Source organism: Hemiscyllium ocellatum, chromosome 11, assembly GCF_020745735.1.
Source record: "Hemiscyllium ocellatum isolate sHemOce1 chromosome 11, sHemOce1.pat.X.cur, whole genome shotgun sequence".
Taxonomy (NCBI): domain Eukaryota; kingdom Metazoa; phylum Chordata; class Chondrichthyes; order Orectolobiformes; family Hemiscylliidae; genus Hemiscyllium; species Hemiscyllium ocellatum.
In genome coordinates this window covers 32,399,974-32,419,286 of record NC_083411.1, presented here as the reverse complement: position 1 = coordinate 32,419,286, position 19,313 = coordinate 32,399,974, and the positions used below count along the sequence as shown (strand labels likewise).

General features: G+C 40.7%; 1 protein-coding gene across 1 annotated transcript in view; it reads right to left on the bottom strand.

Moving 5' to 3' along the window:
• Positions 1 to 18,919, bottom strand: part of LOC132820161 (SH2 domain-containing protein 1A-like) — a 56,732-nt gene extending 37,813 nt beyond the window's left edge. Inside the window, exon 1 of the mRNA XM_060832116.1 lies at positions 18,703 to 18,919. Within this exon, the coding sequence (XP_060688099.1) occupies positions 18,703 to 18,836 (134 nt within the window). The 5' untranslated portion in view covers positions 18,837 to 18,919. The remainder of the gene's footprint in view (positions 1 to 18,702) is intronic.
• Between the last annotated feature and the right edge of the window lie 394 nt (positions 18,920 to 19,313).

The window sequence follows — 19,313 nt, the reverse complement described above, 5'->3', positions numbered from 1 at the left end:
GGGTCACAGTTCACAAAAAGACAACATACATTAACTTCCACACTGTTAAAAAGAGATCATAGCATTAAAATACCATAATAATAATAATAATAATAATAATACTTGCTTTTGTTTGGCAGTTTATCACATTAGATGATTTAATGTTCCTCACAAAATGAATTGCTTTTAAAGTGCAGTCTGGAAGCTAAAATGATGTCGCTTACTGAGACTTAAAGGGCTGTTTCACAAGAGCTGTCAGTCTTTGTTTTGCAACTCAAGTCTCCTCTTCCACTCTTAATGTTGTTAAATATTAGAAATTACACAAATCATGTATTCAAAATAAATTTATTTCATTTAAATAAAAGATAGATGCTACCTCAACAGTTACTGTTCCCAGCTTGCATCTTCTAAGCATACTTTGACAACAAGTCTTCATGACTGTTATAATTATCCAATATTTAGAAACAATCCCTCCCTAGATTGATTTTCTACTTATGACCAGACTTAATGGGAGCATAACTTTTTTTAGACCTTCCTTGCACCTGGGGGAGCAAATTAACATCTACCCCAAAGGGTTTCAATTGTTTTTTAATGGGTTAATGCCTTATTACACAAATGAATTTCATACCCATTAACATGTTTGCTATTAATGTTCTACTTTGTGATTTCCATCCATTAGAATTTAAGCTAAAACTCGAGCCTTATGCCTTCATTTTTTTATATGAATGATGTTCTTGCTTCTTATTATTCAAACCACTCCACTGATCATAAGCTTATCAGGCAATCTTAATCATATAATTAGTGAAATAATACACTGATATCAAAAAAATTCACTTTCTTTTTACAATAACATTTAAAAGAATAATGCATCTAAGCAGCAACTAAGTTGCAAATAATACACAATTCTACATCCTTCTATGTTAATTATGCAATTTAAAACTCAATATGTTACAAAACTAAAAGCAATACTCTATTAGAGCCATTATTTAGAACATGTATTTTCTGAGGTAACTGTATTTCAGGCTTCTTACAGTTTTATTCAGTCTCACTGTTAGCCTCTGATAGACACCTGTGTACTTGGTGCTCCATCTGACTTAAAGATAGAATGGAAGAAATCTTATGCCTACAGTAGACTGACTGCACAAAATTAAGTGCAATTAACAATTTATTCAATTACATAACACCCTCAGAAAAAATGAAGACACAATGTATTAGTTTTCTCAATGAAATCTTATGGAATAATTTCAAAATATTGGGCAATTCTAGCTCCAATGAAAGGTTTGCTATTAAGGTGCGTTTTATAGGTGCAAGTTGGAAGCATTAAACTAGAACATCGATATCATGAATTTGTACTTTTTTTTGCGAAATAGAAATCAAAAAAGTGTAAAGCATACAATGCAATTGAAAATAGAGTACAAGTCAACTTTTGGAAATTGAAGTATGAAGATCAACAATATTCAGGCAGCACACTTCACAAAATCCCCACTTAAATACAGAAGGTGCATGAAATAAATTATTCTTTCTCAAACTGCTGCTTTTTCTAATGTCAAAAATCACACAACACCCAGGTTATAGTCCAACAGGTTTATTTGGAAGTAAAAGCTTTCAGAGCACTGCTCCTTCATCAGACAGCTACCTGATTAAGGAGCAGCGCTCTGAAAGCTTGTGATTTTTAATTTTGTCCACCTCAGTCCAACACTGGCACTTCACATCATGGCTTTTTCTAATGTTATGTAGGTAATTCAGTAAGAAGATTTGAAAGTATTTGAAAACTTTAGCCAATGCTTTTAGCCTATTTCTTTCTGGCCAATCAGTGCTAACGAAAGTCATCATAGGTCCCAAGAACCATAGATTTCTCAGTCAACAGAGAGAGCCAACTGGTGGCGATTTTAACCCGAAGGTCAACACACCTTAGCTGAGAAGGCAGGATCTACACAATTGCTGTCATTCTGCATCACCCAAACTAGCCATCTGGCCTTCTCAACTACCCAGCGAATTCCAGAATTTTACAATTTTCCGAGTGAAGGACCTCATCTCATTTTTGTCCTAAGTTGTCATTTCTTCTCATTCTAGAATTGTCCGGCCAAGGGAATAACCTCGCAATGCCTACCCAGTCAAGCAGTCTCAGAAACTCATAATCTCCAATGAGATTACTACATTATTCTAAACTTCAGAAGCCAAAGATCCATTGTACTCAAGTTTTCCTTCTCTCATCGCAGAAGCCAGCCTAGTGAGCTTCTGTTGCTCCACTTTATGGAAACAAATCTTTCTTGAGTAAGGAGACCAAAATTGCACACCAGTACTCCACAGCCTTTTACAATTGTAGCCAATTTCCTTCATTTCACATTTGTAGAAAGCAAATTTCTTTGAACACCACCATTTAAGAGTTTTTATCATTTAATTTTTTTTATTCTTCTTCCGACCAAAGTGAAAAATGTCATATTTCCTCATATCATATTCCATCTACTACCTAACTGCATTTATTTGGTTTAGATATAGCATTCTTGACTCTGAGTCAAAAGGTTGTACATTCAAGTCTTGTTGGAGACTTGAGTAAATAACCTAGACTGACATTACAGTGAATACTGAGGAAGTGCAAATAGAAATGCCAACTCATATTTTCTGAATGTTATTTCTGGATTCATCAAGAAACAATTACAACAGGGACTATACTGCAAAAGTACTTTAATTGGTTGTAAAATGCGAAGAATCCCTAGGTCATAAAATGTATTCCCATAAATGCCTTCGGCTGTTTTAAAAGATCCCTTCACATCTGTTATTAAATAGCCGGTGACTGAGTCAGAAAAGTTCCAAAGCATAGTAAAACAATATATATGACTAATTGCTTCCTTCTCATGATTTTGCGTATGTGCTAAAAGTCATTAGTAACAAATTGGGTACGTAATCACTGTGCAAGGATAGATAAGAGATGTACATTAGGATCAGGCCAGAATTGCAATGAATCTGAATCTAAAAGAACTACCTCAGAAGTTGAAATTTTGTTGGGGCAATTACTGTGTCTGGAATCCTCCAAAAAAGTCCTCAACTCTGAGTTAGAATTAGAAATTTCAGAAGTTCCTGATTAACTTAATTTTAATTGTTACACAAGAAAGTCTTACTCCCGGGTAACTATTTAACTGGAACACCAACGCAACATTGACTTGAACCCCTATCCCATGACCATCACCTCAAGCCTTCAGACCTGGCAACGAATCCTGCAACCTTACCAGACGTGACACCCTGCCTCTCAGCTGTCACCAACCACCAGACCCAAGCCCAGTCAACCCAACACCTGACCCAGCCCCAGCAGCCCTTCTCTGACCCAATTCATTGGACCTCTCCAACCAAATCCCTTGAGCTGCCATTAGTACTCACCACATTTTCCTTCTCCCAGCTTCCACCCTATTCCCCCACATCTAACAGGCACCCTGAACCCCTCACTCACTTGGCACCCTACCCTCCTCACTTAACCAATCACCTAATCCCCAACAAGCTGCCAGCCCACCTATCACCCTACCCCACACTTATTTTACATATTCATCTTCTCACAGTGATATTCTAAAGAGGTTACAGGTATTTAAATCTCAAAATCTGGCACTTATAACAAAAATGGTGTGTGATAACAAGACTGATTCTCTCTGTTTTCATGCATTCAAGGATGCCTCAATCCTGTCTTAGAATAGAAAAGTCCCGGTCAGGAAATTTGTGGGAATATTTATCTAAATGAGTCTTTTTTGCGCAATGAGGATTACAAATAGTGTTCCACATCTTATTTAACACCACTGGAAAAATCACACTTTAGCTTAGTTCTTCGGTGTTAGATGTAACACTTTCATTTTATATATAGATAGCCTAAAATGTTTTGTCGAGACAAGACAAATTCACAAGTTCAAATGTCTTAAAATTAATATCTTTAAATAGTAACAAATGGTTAGCATATTCATATGAAATTCCATTTCAACTAAGACGCAAAATTATTTAAAAATGAATACCTAGCTATCTCAATCTTAAATATATTCAATGATCTGGCCTCCACAGCCTTCTGTGACAATGAATTCCATAGATTCACCACTCTCTGGTTGAAGAAGTTTCATCATTTACGAAATTTGAAAACAACACCATCATATTGGCCACTATCAAAAAACATGTAAAGTTGGATAGCCATGATCACTGACGTTGCAAAATGAAACATGACACTGCTACTCCTTTAACAAGGTTATTTTGACCTTGGTTATTTTTTGAGAGGAGTCGTAAAGGCAGAGGTTGTGAAATGTATGAATTAGCTACTTTAATAATGGCTAACAGACGCTGCCTAAGTCAACAATTAGAAAAGGCTTTCAGGTTTTATTTTAAAACACTTGTGCAATGAAAGGGATTTGCCAGTTCTCGCAGTTCAGGGGTTTTTCTAGTTAGTTTTAGCTGGGGACCCAAAGAAACAGCTCCATGCTGATCCTCTTGCTCTCTGACATCTCTCTCCTGTAAGAACCTGTATTTGAATCTACCATTTTGCCAAGGATGTTGCAGGAAATGGAACAACTCTTTGTTAAGTTGAGTTTTCGTTTTAGTAATGCCATTTACAAGTTTGCTGATGAAACCACCATAGTCGGTCAAATCTCAGATGGCGACGAAACAGACTACAGACGTGAGGTGGAAAACCTGGAAAAATGGCGCACTGAGAACAAACTAACTCTCAAAGCCGGCAAATCAAGGAACTCATTCTTGACTTTCATTGGGATGTTACTCATGCCCCCCTACACATTAACAGCGCAGAGGTGGAATGAGTGGAGTGTCAAGCTTCTGGGAGTGGTCATCCACAACAAGCTTTCTTGGACCCTTCATGTGGACACACTGTTACAACGGCCTAACAACGTCTCTTCTTGCTCAGGTAGCTGAGGAAATTAGGCATGATGGCGAATACCCTTACCAACTTTTATAGGTGCGCCATCGAGAGCATTCTGTCTGAATGTATGTGGGAAAAGATTTGCTAACACATGATAGGCCCACAAGAGCAAATTGGTCAAATTGTACCAGGACACCCAGAATTCCCGAGCAGCTCACGAACTGGGTCAGACGGTAGGCAGACAATGGAATACGCTTTCAAGCTCCCATCGACATGACAAGAAGTTCAAAGCCCTAAGGGCAGTTTCACAACTCAGCAACAGCAAAGCCACACAAAGACTAGGACAGACAGACAGGCACCACAGGACAATGGAACCATGATACTGTCAGAATGTTGCATTGTGTGAAGGAACAGGACATTCATCTGATAAACTGTTTTCCAATTAGTGCCCTTGCAACTAAATTACTCCATTTCCAGAAACATTGTATCTTCCCATTTCTTAATCAGTGTCATTGTGCAGCATTACTATAAAACTGGTCTCATCCTCAGCTCTGGGAGGAGAAATCAAATTATCTGTGCAGACTGTTAGTGACAGCCCCGCTGTCAGATGGAGAACTGGACGGTGCAGACCTTGGACCCAACCCGAAGACACCAGAGCATGGAAATGGCTCCAACGTGGAGCCAGACAGCTACCTCAGCCCTGGGAAGGTCCAGCAGTTTGCCGTCACCATGGGGATGCACACAGCTACCCCAGAGGGGCAAGACCAGCAGCAAATGGACACTGTTAACCTCGTAAACTGTTAAAATGGGGTTAGAAATTGCCAGCATCAATGTGCGTAGCATCAAATCGGCTACGCGATGTGTTTCTACGATGGCCTTCCTGGCCAACGTTAAAGCCGACGTCCTGTTTCTGCAGGAGTGTGGGATACCACACCTCAGCAGCTACAGGAGATGGTCGAGCTTGTGGGCCTATGGGCCGTCAGTTTGGTCAGGGGGCAACGATAGCCATGCCTCCGGCCTGGGTATCTTGTTGCAAGGAGGCAACTTCACCATCTCCGAGGTTAAGGAGGTGGTGGGCAGGTGCCTCCTCGTCACCGACGTCATATACAGGAATGCTCCCCTGAGACTGATTAATGTGTACACCCCAGTGGGTAAGAGTGAACGGTTGGCCGTCCTGCAGCAGCTTCCACTGTTGCTGGCTACGTCCAGGCCGGTCATTCTGGCCAGAGACTTCAACTGTATCGTTGATGCAGATGGATGATCCGGTGGGGGGGACAGTAAACTGGACTCCACATCCAGAGCCCTGATGGACACGGTAAAAGATGCCAAGCTGCACGACATCTTCAGCACCCCTGCAGATGGAGCGCAGCATAGATACACCTGATCACGGGCAGACGGGTCTATCCGCTCAAGGATAGATTACCTGTTTGTGTCCTGAACACTCTCGGTCAGATCCACCGACGTCAAGTCGGTATTCTTCTCTGACCACTGCCTCCTGCTGGCCGACTGTCACCTATAGGATGAGCAGTGGGCTGGTAAGGGAATGTGGAAGCTGAACACAAAGCTGTTGACCCCGGGAAACATTGAGGAGCTCAAGAGGGACTACGCAGGTTGGAGAACCGTGAAGCCCCTCTTTGAGTCCCCAGCGGACTGGTAGGAAACAGTAAAAGGGAACATCAAGAGGTTCTTCATCCTCAAAGGTGTTCAGGAGGCGGGAGAGAGGCGGGGAAAACTATCCCAGCTCCAGGAAAGTTTGCAGAACTTGCTCCTGCTGCAGACGATGGGGGTCAATGTAACGGAGGACCTCAAGGAGGTGAAGGGCCAGCAAGCCTCGCTCTTTGCCTCGGAGGCCTCCAAGATAATCTTCCGGTCCGGGGTCCACTCAGTGGATCAGGGCGAGACGTTTCTTCTTCCAGAAGGTGCACAAAGAGAGCTCTGTGCTCAGCAGCCTGAAGGAAGAAGATGGCTCGATAACGTCATCTCAGGCTGACGTCATGAGGATCAGTAAATCCTTCTATGCCAGTCTGTATGACGCAAAGCCAACCGACAGCGAGGCCCCTCAGTCGTTCCTGTCCTCTATCACGGAGGTCTTAGATGACAGAACACGCGAAAGGCTGGACCAGCCGCTATCTCTGGATGTGCTGACCAAGGCCCTTGAGTCCTTTGAAAAGAATAAAACTCCCGGAAGCAACGGCTTACTGGTCAAGCTCTATTCCGCTGTGTGGGACTTGATCGGCCAGGACCTGCTGGAGGTGTATGTCAGTATGCTTCGGGCAGGTACCATGAGGAAAGGCATCATCACCCTCATCTACAAGTGGAAGGGGGAGAGGGAGGAACTCAAAAATTGGACACCAATCTCACTGTTGAATGCGGATTACAAAATTCTGTCAAAGGTAATTGGCAACCGGGTCAGGTCTGCTCTGGAGTCGGTGACTCACCCTGACCAAACCTGTGCTGCGCTGGGCAGGAAGGCTGCTGAGAGTCTCGCACTCCTCAGATTGCCTGCGTGCAGGACAGAGGGTTGGACACCTACCTCATCAGCCTGGACCAGGAGAAAGCCTTTGACAGGATATCACAAAGGTATATGAGAGATGTTCTCTCCAAAATGGGCTTTGGGGAGGGAATCTGCAATTGGATCAGACTGCTCTACACCAACATTGTCAGTGCAGTCTCAATCAATGGGTGGGAATCAGATAGCTTCCCAGTCAGATCTGGAGTCAGGCAGGGCTGCCCTCTCTCTCCTGCCTTGTTTGTGTGCTGCATGGAGCCATTTGCTGAGTCCATCAGGAAGGATGCAAGCCTGAGAGGGGTGACTATTCCTGGCAGCGGGGGCCTGCAGCTTAAGGTCTCCCTATACATGGATGACATCGCCATTTTCCGCTCAGATCCACTGTCCGTGCGCAGTCTCATCTGCATATGTGACCAGTTCGAACGGGCCTCGGGGGCTAAGGTAAACCGAGGCAAGAGCGAGGCCATGCTCTTCGGGAACTGGGCCGACCAATCCTCAATCCCCTTCACCATCAGGACCGACCATCTGAAGGTGCTGGGTATTTGGTTCGGGGCGGCTGAAACTGGGCAGATGGAAGCTACGGTCGCTCTCAATTGCAGGAAAAAACCTGGTCATCAGGTGTGAGGTACTGTCATTGCTATTATACATGGCACAGGACTGGCCTATTCCCAGAACCTGTGCCGCTGCAGTTACCCGGGCCATCTTCCAGTTTATATGTAGATCAAAGAGGGACCGGGTCCGAAGGGACTCGCTGTACAAAGATCTGGGCAACGGTGGAAAAAATACACCCAATGCCACCCTCACCCTGATGGCTACCTTTGTGTGTGGCTGCATCAAGCTGTGTGTGGATCCCCGGTACGCAAACACCAAGTGTCACTACGTACTGAGGTTCTACCTGTCCCCGATGTTGCGAAGGATGGGCCTGGCCTCGCTGCCGCGGAATGCTCCGAGTAGTTGGACTGTTCCGTATCACCTGTCCTTCGTGGAGAAGTTTATGAAGAAAAACACCTTTGACCACAAGTCCATCAGGAAGTGGTCAGCACGTAGTGTCCTTGAGACCCTTCGGGAAAAGGAGAGGATGGATCCTATCGAGCGGTTCCTGAGCAGACTGTCAAAGCCATTTTGCAGAATGCCTCATCACCAGAACTTTCCAACAAGCACCAAGACATGGATTGGCTGGTGGTGAGAAGGGCTCTGCCTGTGAGATCCTTTATGCACGCCCGGACTCTCAGCCGCACCGCACGCTGCCCTTGAGACTGTCACACACCTCCTTCTGGAATGTGCCTATACAGAAGAAGTCTGGAGAGGAATGCAGTGGTGTTTGTCGAGGTTCGTTCCGAGCAGCGCCGTGACGCGGGACTCTGTGCTGTATGGACTGTTCTCCGGGACGCACACCAAGACGAATATCAACTGTGCCTGGAGGATCATCAACTCAGTGAAGGACGCTCTCTGGACGGTCCGAAACCTGTTGATCTTCCAGCTGAAGGAGTTGACCTCGACTGAGTGTTGCAGACTGGCACATTCCAAGGTCCAGGACTACGTGTTGAGGGACATGCTGAAGCTTGGGGCAACTGCTGCCAAGGCGCGGTGGGGAAAGACCATCGTGTAACATCTGCCTGCCTAAAGAAGAACAGGGGGCCCATGCAGTCATTTGGGCTCTGCTGACGCCTCAGCTAAAAAATGTAATTGTACAGACCTGTAAATAGGAACGATTACTCTGTTTCGGTATGCAAAGAAATGGAATGTTTACATATGTATAGCATGTCCACTTGATTAGATCATCAAAGTATTTTATGAATAAAGTATATTTTTGAAATAAAAAGAAGTCAGCTAGTCTGTTTTCTCCTCCAGCAATATCGCTTGCAATAAACTGTTTGTAAATTTCACTTCAAGTTGTGTTTTGTGATCTCTAATCTACTGGACAAATTTCTCCAACAATGTATCAATACCTGGTATGGCAACTGTACCATTCATGATCATAGGCTATTTCAGAGAGTGATGAACTCGGCCCAGACAATCACAAAGGCCAACCTCCCATCTATAGAATCCATCTCCCAAGCTTACTGTCAAGGAGAAGCCACCAGCATTCTCAAAGATCCATCCCACCTTGGTAATGTTCTTCTACAACCTCTACCATCAGGGAGAAGGTATTAGAAGCCTGAACACATGCACTGGCCAGTTTTGAAACAGTTTCTACCCTACTGTTGTTAGCATACTGAGTGGACTCACAAACACTTAACATTCGCCTGTACCTGTTTACCTATTATTTACTTATCTATGTGATCTGCTTGCATTGCTCACAAGACAAACCTTTTCGCTGTGCCTCAGTACATGTGACAATAAATTCTAGTCCATTCAAATAGTTATGGTATTCTAAATTTGGTTTTCTTTTGTTCTTATGTAAATAAATTATTCCTTTAACACTGGGTGGTTTGACCAGTTGTGTCGCTCCTGGAATATTCACCTGATATCTGCTAGAAACAACTAGTACATTTAGGTTCTGGGCGATCTTCTTAAAATGTCTTGAGAAAGTCTGGTCTAGTCCATAACAAACATTTGAAGAGGAAAAAGAATGTCTCCTTTATAAGAGTTAATTAAATTACTGCATGTTTGTATGGTATAACATGACTTTGTCCCAGTTGTGAGCATCATTGTCATTCTTATGCAAACAGATAAAACACGCAAGATTGTGAGAATAACCAGCTCTAATTTGATGCATAATTCCAAGCTGCTTTACTAGGGTGGCGTGGTGGCTCAATGGTTAGCCTCACAGCACTAGGAAACTGGCTTCGATTCCATCCTCAGGTGACTGTGTTAGGTTTGCACATTTTCCCTATGTCTGTGTGGGTTTCCTCCCACAGTCCAAAGATGTGCAGGTTAGGTGGATTGGTTGTACTAAATTGCCCATAGGGTGTAGCATGGATTAGGCATATGGAATGCAGAGCTATGGGGATAGGGTAAGGAGTGTGTCTGTGTGGGACAGCCAGTGTGGACTCAATTGGATTTTATGTTTCTGTTGAAGAATGCTCATAAGTCTGATGATGTTTAAAAAGTATATATTTCTAGAAATGTTCCTATTATATGGACTGCTATGAAATGCAGCTTAAACATTTCTGATGCTCTGCTGTAGATCATCTCTTCTTGTTTTGAAAGGTGACTTGTGAAAAAACAAAGCAATAAATAGATCCAATTGTTCGAGAAAACTTTCATATTCATCGCACTTTGATAGAAGTTAGTTGTGCCTCTTTTACGTGTTAAAGATAGCTTGAAGTATGGTATTACTAAATTATGTAGGATTCATAAAGAAACAACAATATATAAGAATATAGGAAAATAAGAACCAGGAGCAGGAGTAGACAATTCAGACCTTAAGCCTGCTCCACCATTTAATTCATAGCTGATCCGATTGTGGCCTCGACTCCAATTTTTTACACTCTCCCCATAGCCCTTCAACCCATTACTAATCAAAAATCTGTCTGTCTATTCCTTAAATTTATGTTATGTCCCTGTATCCACCACACTCTGAGGTAGACCCATAGATGCATGCTCCTTTGCAAGCAATTTATTTTTCATCTGTTTTAAATCTGCCACCACTTATCATAAAACTATAACTTCATGTTCTAGATTGCCCCACAAGAGCACATCTGCTTTGTCTATCCCCTTTAGCATCTAATGCATCTCAATTAGATCACCTCTCATTCTTCTAAACTCCAAACAGTATAGGCCGAAACTGCTCAATCTCTCTCTTCATAAGACAAACCTCTCAGCTTTGGAATCAATCTAATATTATTTCCTCTGAACTACCTCCAATATAACAGCATCCGTCCGCAAACAAGAGGGCGAAAACACTACACAATACTCGAGGTGCAGTCACACTAATATCTTGTACAGTTGCAGAAATATTTCTCTACTTTAATACTCTATTCCCTTATCAATAAACGTCAAAATTATATATCTTGCTTTCCTTATTATCTGCTGTAGGTGCATAACTGTCTCCTGCGATTATTGCACGAGGACACTTCCCTACCAAAGCACTGTGATGTTTCTGTCCAATTAGACAATAAATTTCCTTTCTATTCTTCTAACGAAAATGGATGATCAGACCTTAAGATTATTGTTTAAAAATGCAAAATATCAATCAGGTTAAGAACATATTTGAGGAAGGGTCTTATCTAGAGAGCTTTGGTATATTTCATCAATCAATTATTTGTCAAGAAACACTATTTTTACACAAAATTCAGAATCCTTGTCTCATTTTCAAAATTAAGGAAACAATTTTAATGTACCGTGTTCATTGGGAAACTGATAAAATTGGGTTCAAAATTATGACACATTCTATCCAGTTTTGTGTGCCATCAAATGAGCACAACTTACACAACTAATTTGCTTGAAATAATATTAAAAGTTATTAATTTCTCAAGTGCAATGAAATTATATATCTTTAATTTAAAGTACAATCTTTATTTAACATTTCTGGCTGAACATTTTCAACAGTCCTGAATGACTTCAGATTTCATCAAATATGCAAAACATTAAACTAGACATAAGTTGCTGAGATGTGCATCCTTTCACAACTGTATTCACCTTAAAGCCTGACACATATTTTGCTTATCCACAGTTAGCCCATTTGCTACATGAAAAGCTTGACTCAACTCCCTATTTCAAGAAAAGATCATCCTTACATCTTACACATTAAGTATATTATATTTCCATACATCTCCAGTCACCTGTGAATTTCAGTTATGAACTAAATTTAATTTTTATTACACAGTGAATTTTCTGTCTCTTGACACTTGTAAAAATATTTCTATGCATCAACATGGAACATGACGTCTCACAGCAAAGTATAATACTCAAACGATTATAGATCCATGAGTGTGGCAACTGGTCTCTGAGACACAACTGCAAACTGAATCTAAAACCAAAAGATGACACCAAGAACAATGTAAACACGACCAGGAAGAACAACAACCCAAAACTAACTCCTGCTCACTGCTGAACAGCTGAGTTGTGCAAGGTTAACTACAGCACGAATTAAACTGATGGCAATACACAAGGAAAAGATTGTGCTTTTTTAATTCATTCATATGATTAGGGTGTTGTTGGCTAGAACAGCATTTATTGCCTGTTCCAAATGGCCCAGAGGACAGTTGAAAGTCAATCACATGGAAGCCAGACCAGGTAAGGACGGCAGTTTCCTTCCCTAAAGGACATTAGTGATATTGATGGGTTTTCCAACAATCATCATCCTCTGACTCTTAATTCCAGATTTCTTTTATTGAATTCAAATTCCACCATGGCAGGATTCAAATCCAATATTATCAGGGTCTCTGGATTAACAGTCCAATAATAACACCTCAGGACCATTGCCACCCCTAATTAGCTAGGGTCCCTGTCCTTGATCACTATCCAGTTAATCTTTGTCAAGTTGTTATGATTTGGAGATGCCGGTGTTGGACAGGGGTGTACAAAGTTAAAAATCACACAACACCAGGTTATAGTCCAACAGGTTTAATTGGAAGCACACTAGCTTTCAGAGCGACGCTCCTTCATCAGGTGATCACCCAATGAAGGAGCGTCGCTCCGAAAGCTAGTGTGCTTCCAATTAAACCTTTTGGACTATAACCTGGTGTTGTGTGATTTTTAACTTTGTCAAGTTGGGCACTTTGATCGTCAAACAAGAACAGAAACAGACCTGGCTGCAATGCACTGGTCAGTCAATTGTCAACGTGAACCATATGAGAAATGATCAATTGAATCAGTATTAGATGGCCAGTAACAAGGACAAAATTCCAATCCAACCTTAAGTGTCCAACAGAGTGCTTGGCAAAGAAATGATGTCGGACAAGGCACCAGATAAACTGAAGTCTGATCAAAGGGCACAACTATTTGAACGCGAAAAAAATCATGGAACTGAAAGTGGATCAACACATCATGTGTCTACACTCCTTTAAAGCAGAGATTCCATTAATGCCAATGTTTTTCTAAGAGAACTGCTATCATGATTTTATTGATCAATTTTCTTTCTTTTCTCTAAAATACCAATTTCTGCTGCAAGATTGGCAACACTGGTGTTCCAGTAAATGGTCTCATTGCCCAATCTTCATTTGTGAGGCTAGTAATGCTCTTCATGGGCAATAACACACTTACATCCAATCTTGTTCTAACCAGACATTAACGCATTCACTTTGCAATAAAATTTCTTGAGCAGCTATCATTGCTTTAAGCAAGTTGTTGATTTTCTCCCTTCCCTACTTAAGGACATTGAGTGCTTTCCTACTTAAATACAGCATAAGTAAATCACTTTTATTTAGTACAATTTTAGCCATTCTGACCTTTTGTACATTCCCATTTTAGTCACTTTATCATTGCCTCAGTTGTCTAGCTCAAAAGCTCTTGATACCTCCAAAAACCTCTCGACCTCTCTAGGTCTCACAACTTCTGTAAGATATTTTAAAATTATATCTCTTTGATCAGATCACTTGTCTTAATATCTCCCAATGTTGTCTGGTGTCAAGTTTTTGTTTGATGTTAATTCCTACAGGGATTGACAGAATAAATGAAGGAAGATGTTTCCCCTTTTTAGGAGGAGGTGTCTCGAACCAGCGGACATAATCTCCGAATAAAACATAGCCCATTTAGGACAGAGATGAGTACATTCTTCACTCAGACAAGATAATTCTTTGGAATTCCATGGGCATGTGGAGATTCAAGTACTGATTACATTTAAGATAGAGACCAATAGATTTCTAGATATTAAAACTATCAAGATAGAGGGAGAATGTGGGGAAATGGCATCACCCAAGATCTAACTGAATGGCTGAGCGAGCTGACGGAGCCAAATATCCCATTTAAATTTTCTACTACAACCCTGTAAACCAACTTTTTGTTCATTCACTATTAAAGGCCCTATGTAAATGCAAGGTTATATTGAAGTTACCAACAGCAAAAAAAGTGTTTTCTGCTTTAACTGTAAACAAATGTAATAAATCCATCATATAATTTACCATTACCTCGAATTTAAAAATATTTAGTTTGAAATTAACATGTCACTGTTGCAATTTGAAATTGATAGTAATACAACGATAATAGATTTGCCTCCAAGAGACACAAAATTTTACAATTTCCTAGAAGTGATGGTTTATTCAATCTTTTACTTAGGGCTTGAGCACTGAAACTGTCTACACAATATTTTTGATTTCCATTTGTGTGGCAAATGCAGGCTTTGAGTTATATTGTGATGAAAATTTCCTCCTCAACAAAAATTTGATGGTTCTCTCAATTTAGGTTAAAATTGAAGTGACTTTAAAATATATGTGACTTTTACAGAACACAGCTCCATTGATTCAAATTGGTTCTACTATTTTTTTCATCACAGATCTTTTTCAATTCTACCGTTTTCCTGATGTGAACTGATCCTCCAGTTCAACTGCCACAGCACACAAACACTGTCAATTAATCGCACAATACGCTCAAAACGCCAACTGCTGTCAATCAGTTAAAGGGACGACAAACACAGAGCTCAGTCTGGTACAACGGCTGTACAATTGGGATATTCACATTGCTAAACCCACTGATTTCAGGTGGGCTGTTTCTATTTAACATGAAAGTTTCTGTCAGTTTCAGGACAAGACACATGTTTTAATCTGTCTGAAAAAAAAGTAGATTTATAATAGAAGCAATGCACATTTTTACAAAACTGTAAAATGTAGTAGCAAACTATGTTGAAAATTATTACATGTCTAATGTTTTATATTTAGCTACATTTTCAAAACAACATTTGAAAATGTTTATGGCTTATTTTTGAAAAAAACTGTGGAATGTATCATATAAAAGGACTGCTTAAGACAAAGCAGCTAGGTTTAAGTTTTCAGAACAAAGTGATTCCTTTGATCTTCAACAAGAAAAAGTCCCTCTAAAAAGCCAAACGTCTATCTATTTTTACAGAAAAGGAAGACAAGTGTTAATAACAGATTTTTGTTTCGTTCTGCTCAGTCCTTTCACTACAGTTATTCCTTCATAACTGTTCTGCCCATAGTGACGATAGACTAACACTGGAAATTGTTTGGTCTGACAGACATTGGTGTGCTTTTAATTTGGTAGACACAGAAAATGGGATGTTTTAGTTAGTGAAACTACTGAATGATTTATGAACTACATTTCTGAGAAAAAGCAGAACACTCTTGTATTCAAATGCAGAGTTAAGCTCACAGTTTTATGCCGGGCTAGCTTGAGGTTGAATGTATGCCAATCAGTGCCATGGATCAAACATTTTATTTTATATTCTCACTGCCCAAAGGACTGAAAAGACTACACTGCAAATATATGCTTCCCTGTTTAATAAATTTGTCCATGAATACAATCTTGCATATGATTAAACAGCTAATAATTATTAATTCCAAATAAGACAGATGTCATTCAGAGTCCAAAATCAAAGGGTATTACAGCTAAAATTAATAGATTTTGAAGAATTCCAAATTCCCAAATGCTGCCAGAAAGAAGTGAAACAAAATTATTACTCTAAAATGGTTTCTGTTTTCTCAGTTGTACAATTCCTCATTTTAAGCTGAAAAACTTATTAGATGTTGAGTTTCCTCAGGCAGAATAAACATAACAAAATCTACTGCAATATTTAATTCTGTTATTAAAAGTTTTGATGGGAATTGAGCATTCAAGTGTGTGCAATCTGGATACTAAAATTCTTTTGATGGTGGTGAAATGGTATCTTTTTAGTTGAAGAAGTTTGAATTAGAACATTTCTTTAAATCGAGAGAAGTGGACTATAGACTACTTTCAAAATTTGTTTTAATGTATTCATTTGTATTCATATTGGACATTGTGCAAAGTAAAAGTAAAACCTTATTGAAATTTTGAATGGCAATTTCTCCAGTATGGTTTATGATGCCCTAGGAGAAAAATGAAAAGAAAAGCTTAAGCTTCACAATCTTGAAAAAGGCATGTCCTCTACAAGCAGAGTCGTTTGCTATTTAATAACTATTTACATGAGAATCTCAGAAATATTTTGAAAAAGTTAAATAAGCCAAATTCAAAGTAAATCAGGAAATTATCAGCAAAGATATAAATAAAAAGTTAACTTTCATAAATTATCAAAGTTTGTGAAGATCTGCCAAGATAATGACATGAGATGTTTTGTGAGTATTTAAAATGCAATTTCTCACAAAGGAGGCAAAGACTGAAGGAATATCCTGAAGTGAGTTATATTGGCCTGTCCCAGCCTGACACAGATTATTTTTTTCTCTGATTCCTCTCCAGTGGAGCATGATATAAAATGTTAGTGCATCAATGATAGGACATGGTAGAAACAGAATCATCTCTAATTTTTGAATAACTCACTTCTCAAACTCATAACAGGAAACAATTCCAGAGGTCAGCCAGCACCCATGGAATATTTCTCCAAGGAATAGTAGTTTCAGAAGATGGAAGGAGAGAAAATAAGAAAATTATAGCAGTTGAACATATTATCCACAATGTGAAGAAGTTACCTTCTATTTCAAAAACTGCTATGCAGTTACTAACCAACTTTGATTGATTTGCAGCATGACCATATTTTTCTCTCATTTTCCCTATCAGTGAGAAACAGTCCCCAACACATGTAGCAACAATCAATTTTAGGCCTCTCTGGTATTGCTTACTTAGCAATTTAAAATATGATCTATCTTGACATATCTCAAACTGCATAAATTTAAAAGCAGTTTTGCGGACAAATTTTATAAACTTGCACTTCTGTCACCCAGCAAGAACTTGGACAAAGAGGTCAGCTTGTTTGGCCTCTCTGAGGTTAGTTTTGGGGGAACGTTCTCTAAATGGTGAGGAAAACTCTGCACAGTTCATTGTAGGTAATTTTCCCTTCTTTTTTCCTAATTAATCTGTTCAAAAGGTTATTACATACCTCTACAGCAGGTGGAACTTGAACCTGGGCCTCCTGACTCAGAATGAGAGACAGCACCACAGGAACCCTCATAATTCACTGTAAACACAAACTCTAACTTCAAGCTGCACAATTCAACGATCCTAGCACTAAGTGGGAAGAAGGCTTATCAAGTTTGTACTTTGCTTCCATGGATTTGCTACTTGCGGATTATGAAGCTCACTTCCAGGGTTCCCTCTGCGAGCAGAAGGCAATTTCCTCACCTTCTGCTTCTTCCCTCATCTTTCATGTTTCGATGGAGAGTGGTGAGAGGAATCCCAACCAAAGCATTAATCCAGGCAAAAAACAGAAAATGCTGGAAATACTTAGCACATTCCACACCAAACACCATTCCTAAGAAAAATCGTTTAACTTAAAAATGAACTTAATTTCTCTTCACAAATGCTGTCTGACTTGCTGTGTGTTTCCAGCATTTTGGGGTTTTTTTCTGAGGATTCCAATAGCCACAGTACCAGTGCAAGAAATACTCAGTGGGTCAGACAGCATCTGTGGAGGGAAATTGAGTTCATGTTTTTGATTTTGCATATCTTGATTGTTTCCAGTCTCGGATGTTGATGCACCTGTTGTGTGTGTTTTAACATTTTCTATCCAATTGCGACTTTCAAGTATTTCTCTGTTTCTTTTTATTTCTTGCAATGCTTCACGTTGCTCCCTCCAGGCAATTCAAAACTGCAGATTATGCACAGGCCAAATCAGAATGCTAGGCAAAAGTGAGGACTGCAGATACTGGAAACCAGAGTTTAGATCAGAGTGGTGCTGGAAAAGCACAGCAGATCAGGCAGCATCCGAAGAGCAGGAAAATCAAAAGTTTCGGGCAAAGGCCCTTCATCAGGAATGGCTTTTGCTCGAAACGTCGATTTGCCTGCTCCTCGGATGCTGTCTGACCTGCTGTGCTTTTCCAGCACCACTCTGATCCCAATTCAGAATACTGGCGGCTCGGGGTTGGTGGGGGTGGGGGGATGTTTGAGTTGTACTTCACCAGTTACTATCCGTTTTAAGGGAGACATCGGACAAGTTAAACTTACATTTGATTTGCCAATTAGGTGGAAGGGACAAATCCTATGAAACAAGATGCGCTGCCGCTTGGACCCCGATCCACAAGCAGTGGATCCACTCCAGGACTGACCCAAGTAAAGCGTTCCCAATTGGATTAAACGCAGAACTATTCGCCGGTGGCAGTGAGAAGTTAACAATTTCACATCTAAATTATCATGTTTAAGATTCGCAAATCGCACGTATCTGATGGGCGTTTTCTCCTTTTTGCACTCACTCTATCCCGGAGTAGGGACTTCCAAAACAATATTTAATGGGAGAGATTCACTGTACGCGATATAGTGACAGTGTGGATTTCTGCAGCGGCTCTGAGCGAGGTTACAATGCCGGTACGGGAGCTGGGGTTCTGGGTGACAAGGTTTGGGTACTTACAGGACACACAGGCAGTAAACCCCTGGCAGAGACTCGCTGTCTCTGATCAAGTAACTCCCGTCCTTGCCATTTCTGCACAGCAACCTCTCCCCGACCTCTCGGTTGATCTTCCCGTGATAGATTGGATGATCCATTCGTGCTCGCTTTCGGGGGCCGCCAATGAGTGGAATCGGTTTTGCTTCTACGAGGATCAGTCACGGATCGAAGTGGATGCTCACTTTCTGAAACCTCCAATCTTGCTCTGGCCTCTTTCACTTGCACCTCTAAACAACACGTCACTCTGAGGCGAGGAGGTGGTGTAAGGGAAATGATCCACGGTTACAATCCCCTCTCTAACATGCCCTTAGAGAAAGAGAGAGATTCCTTGGACTTCACAACCCACTGGAAACTTCATCATTCCCCACCGAGGCCTTACCACTTTCCTGAATTTGGGTACTGCTCTCACCCGGTTCCCCTGAGACAGGATCTTCGCAGTCCCTGAACGTTGTGGGCGATGGCAGGTCAGTTGGTAAAATACGTCAAGATTGGAAAAATGAGATTCTCAACATCAGTAAAAAAAAAGTGCCATTTTCCACCAAAAGTTTTAACAACAGGGCGTTAAAAATTAGCAG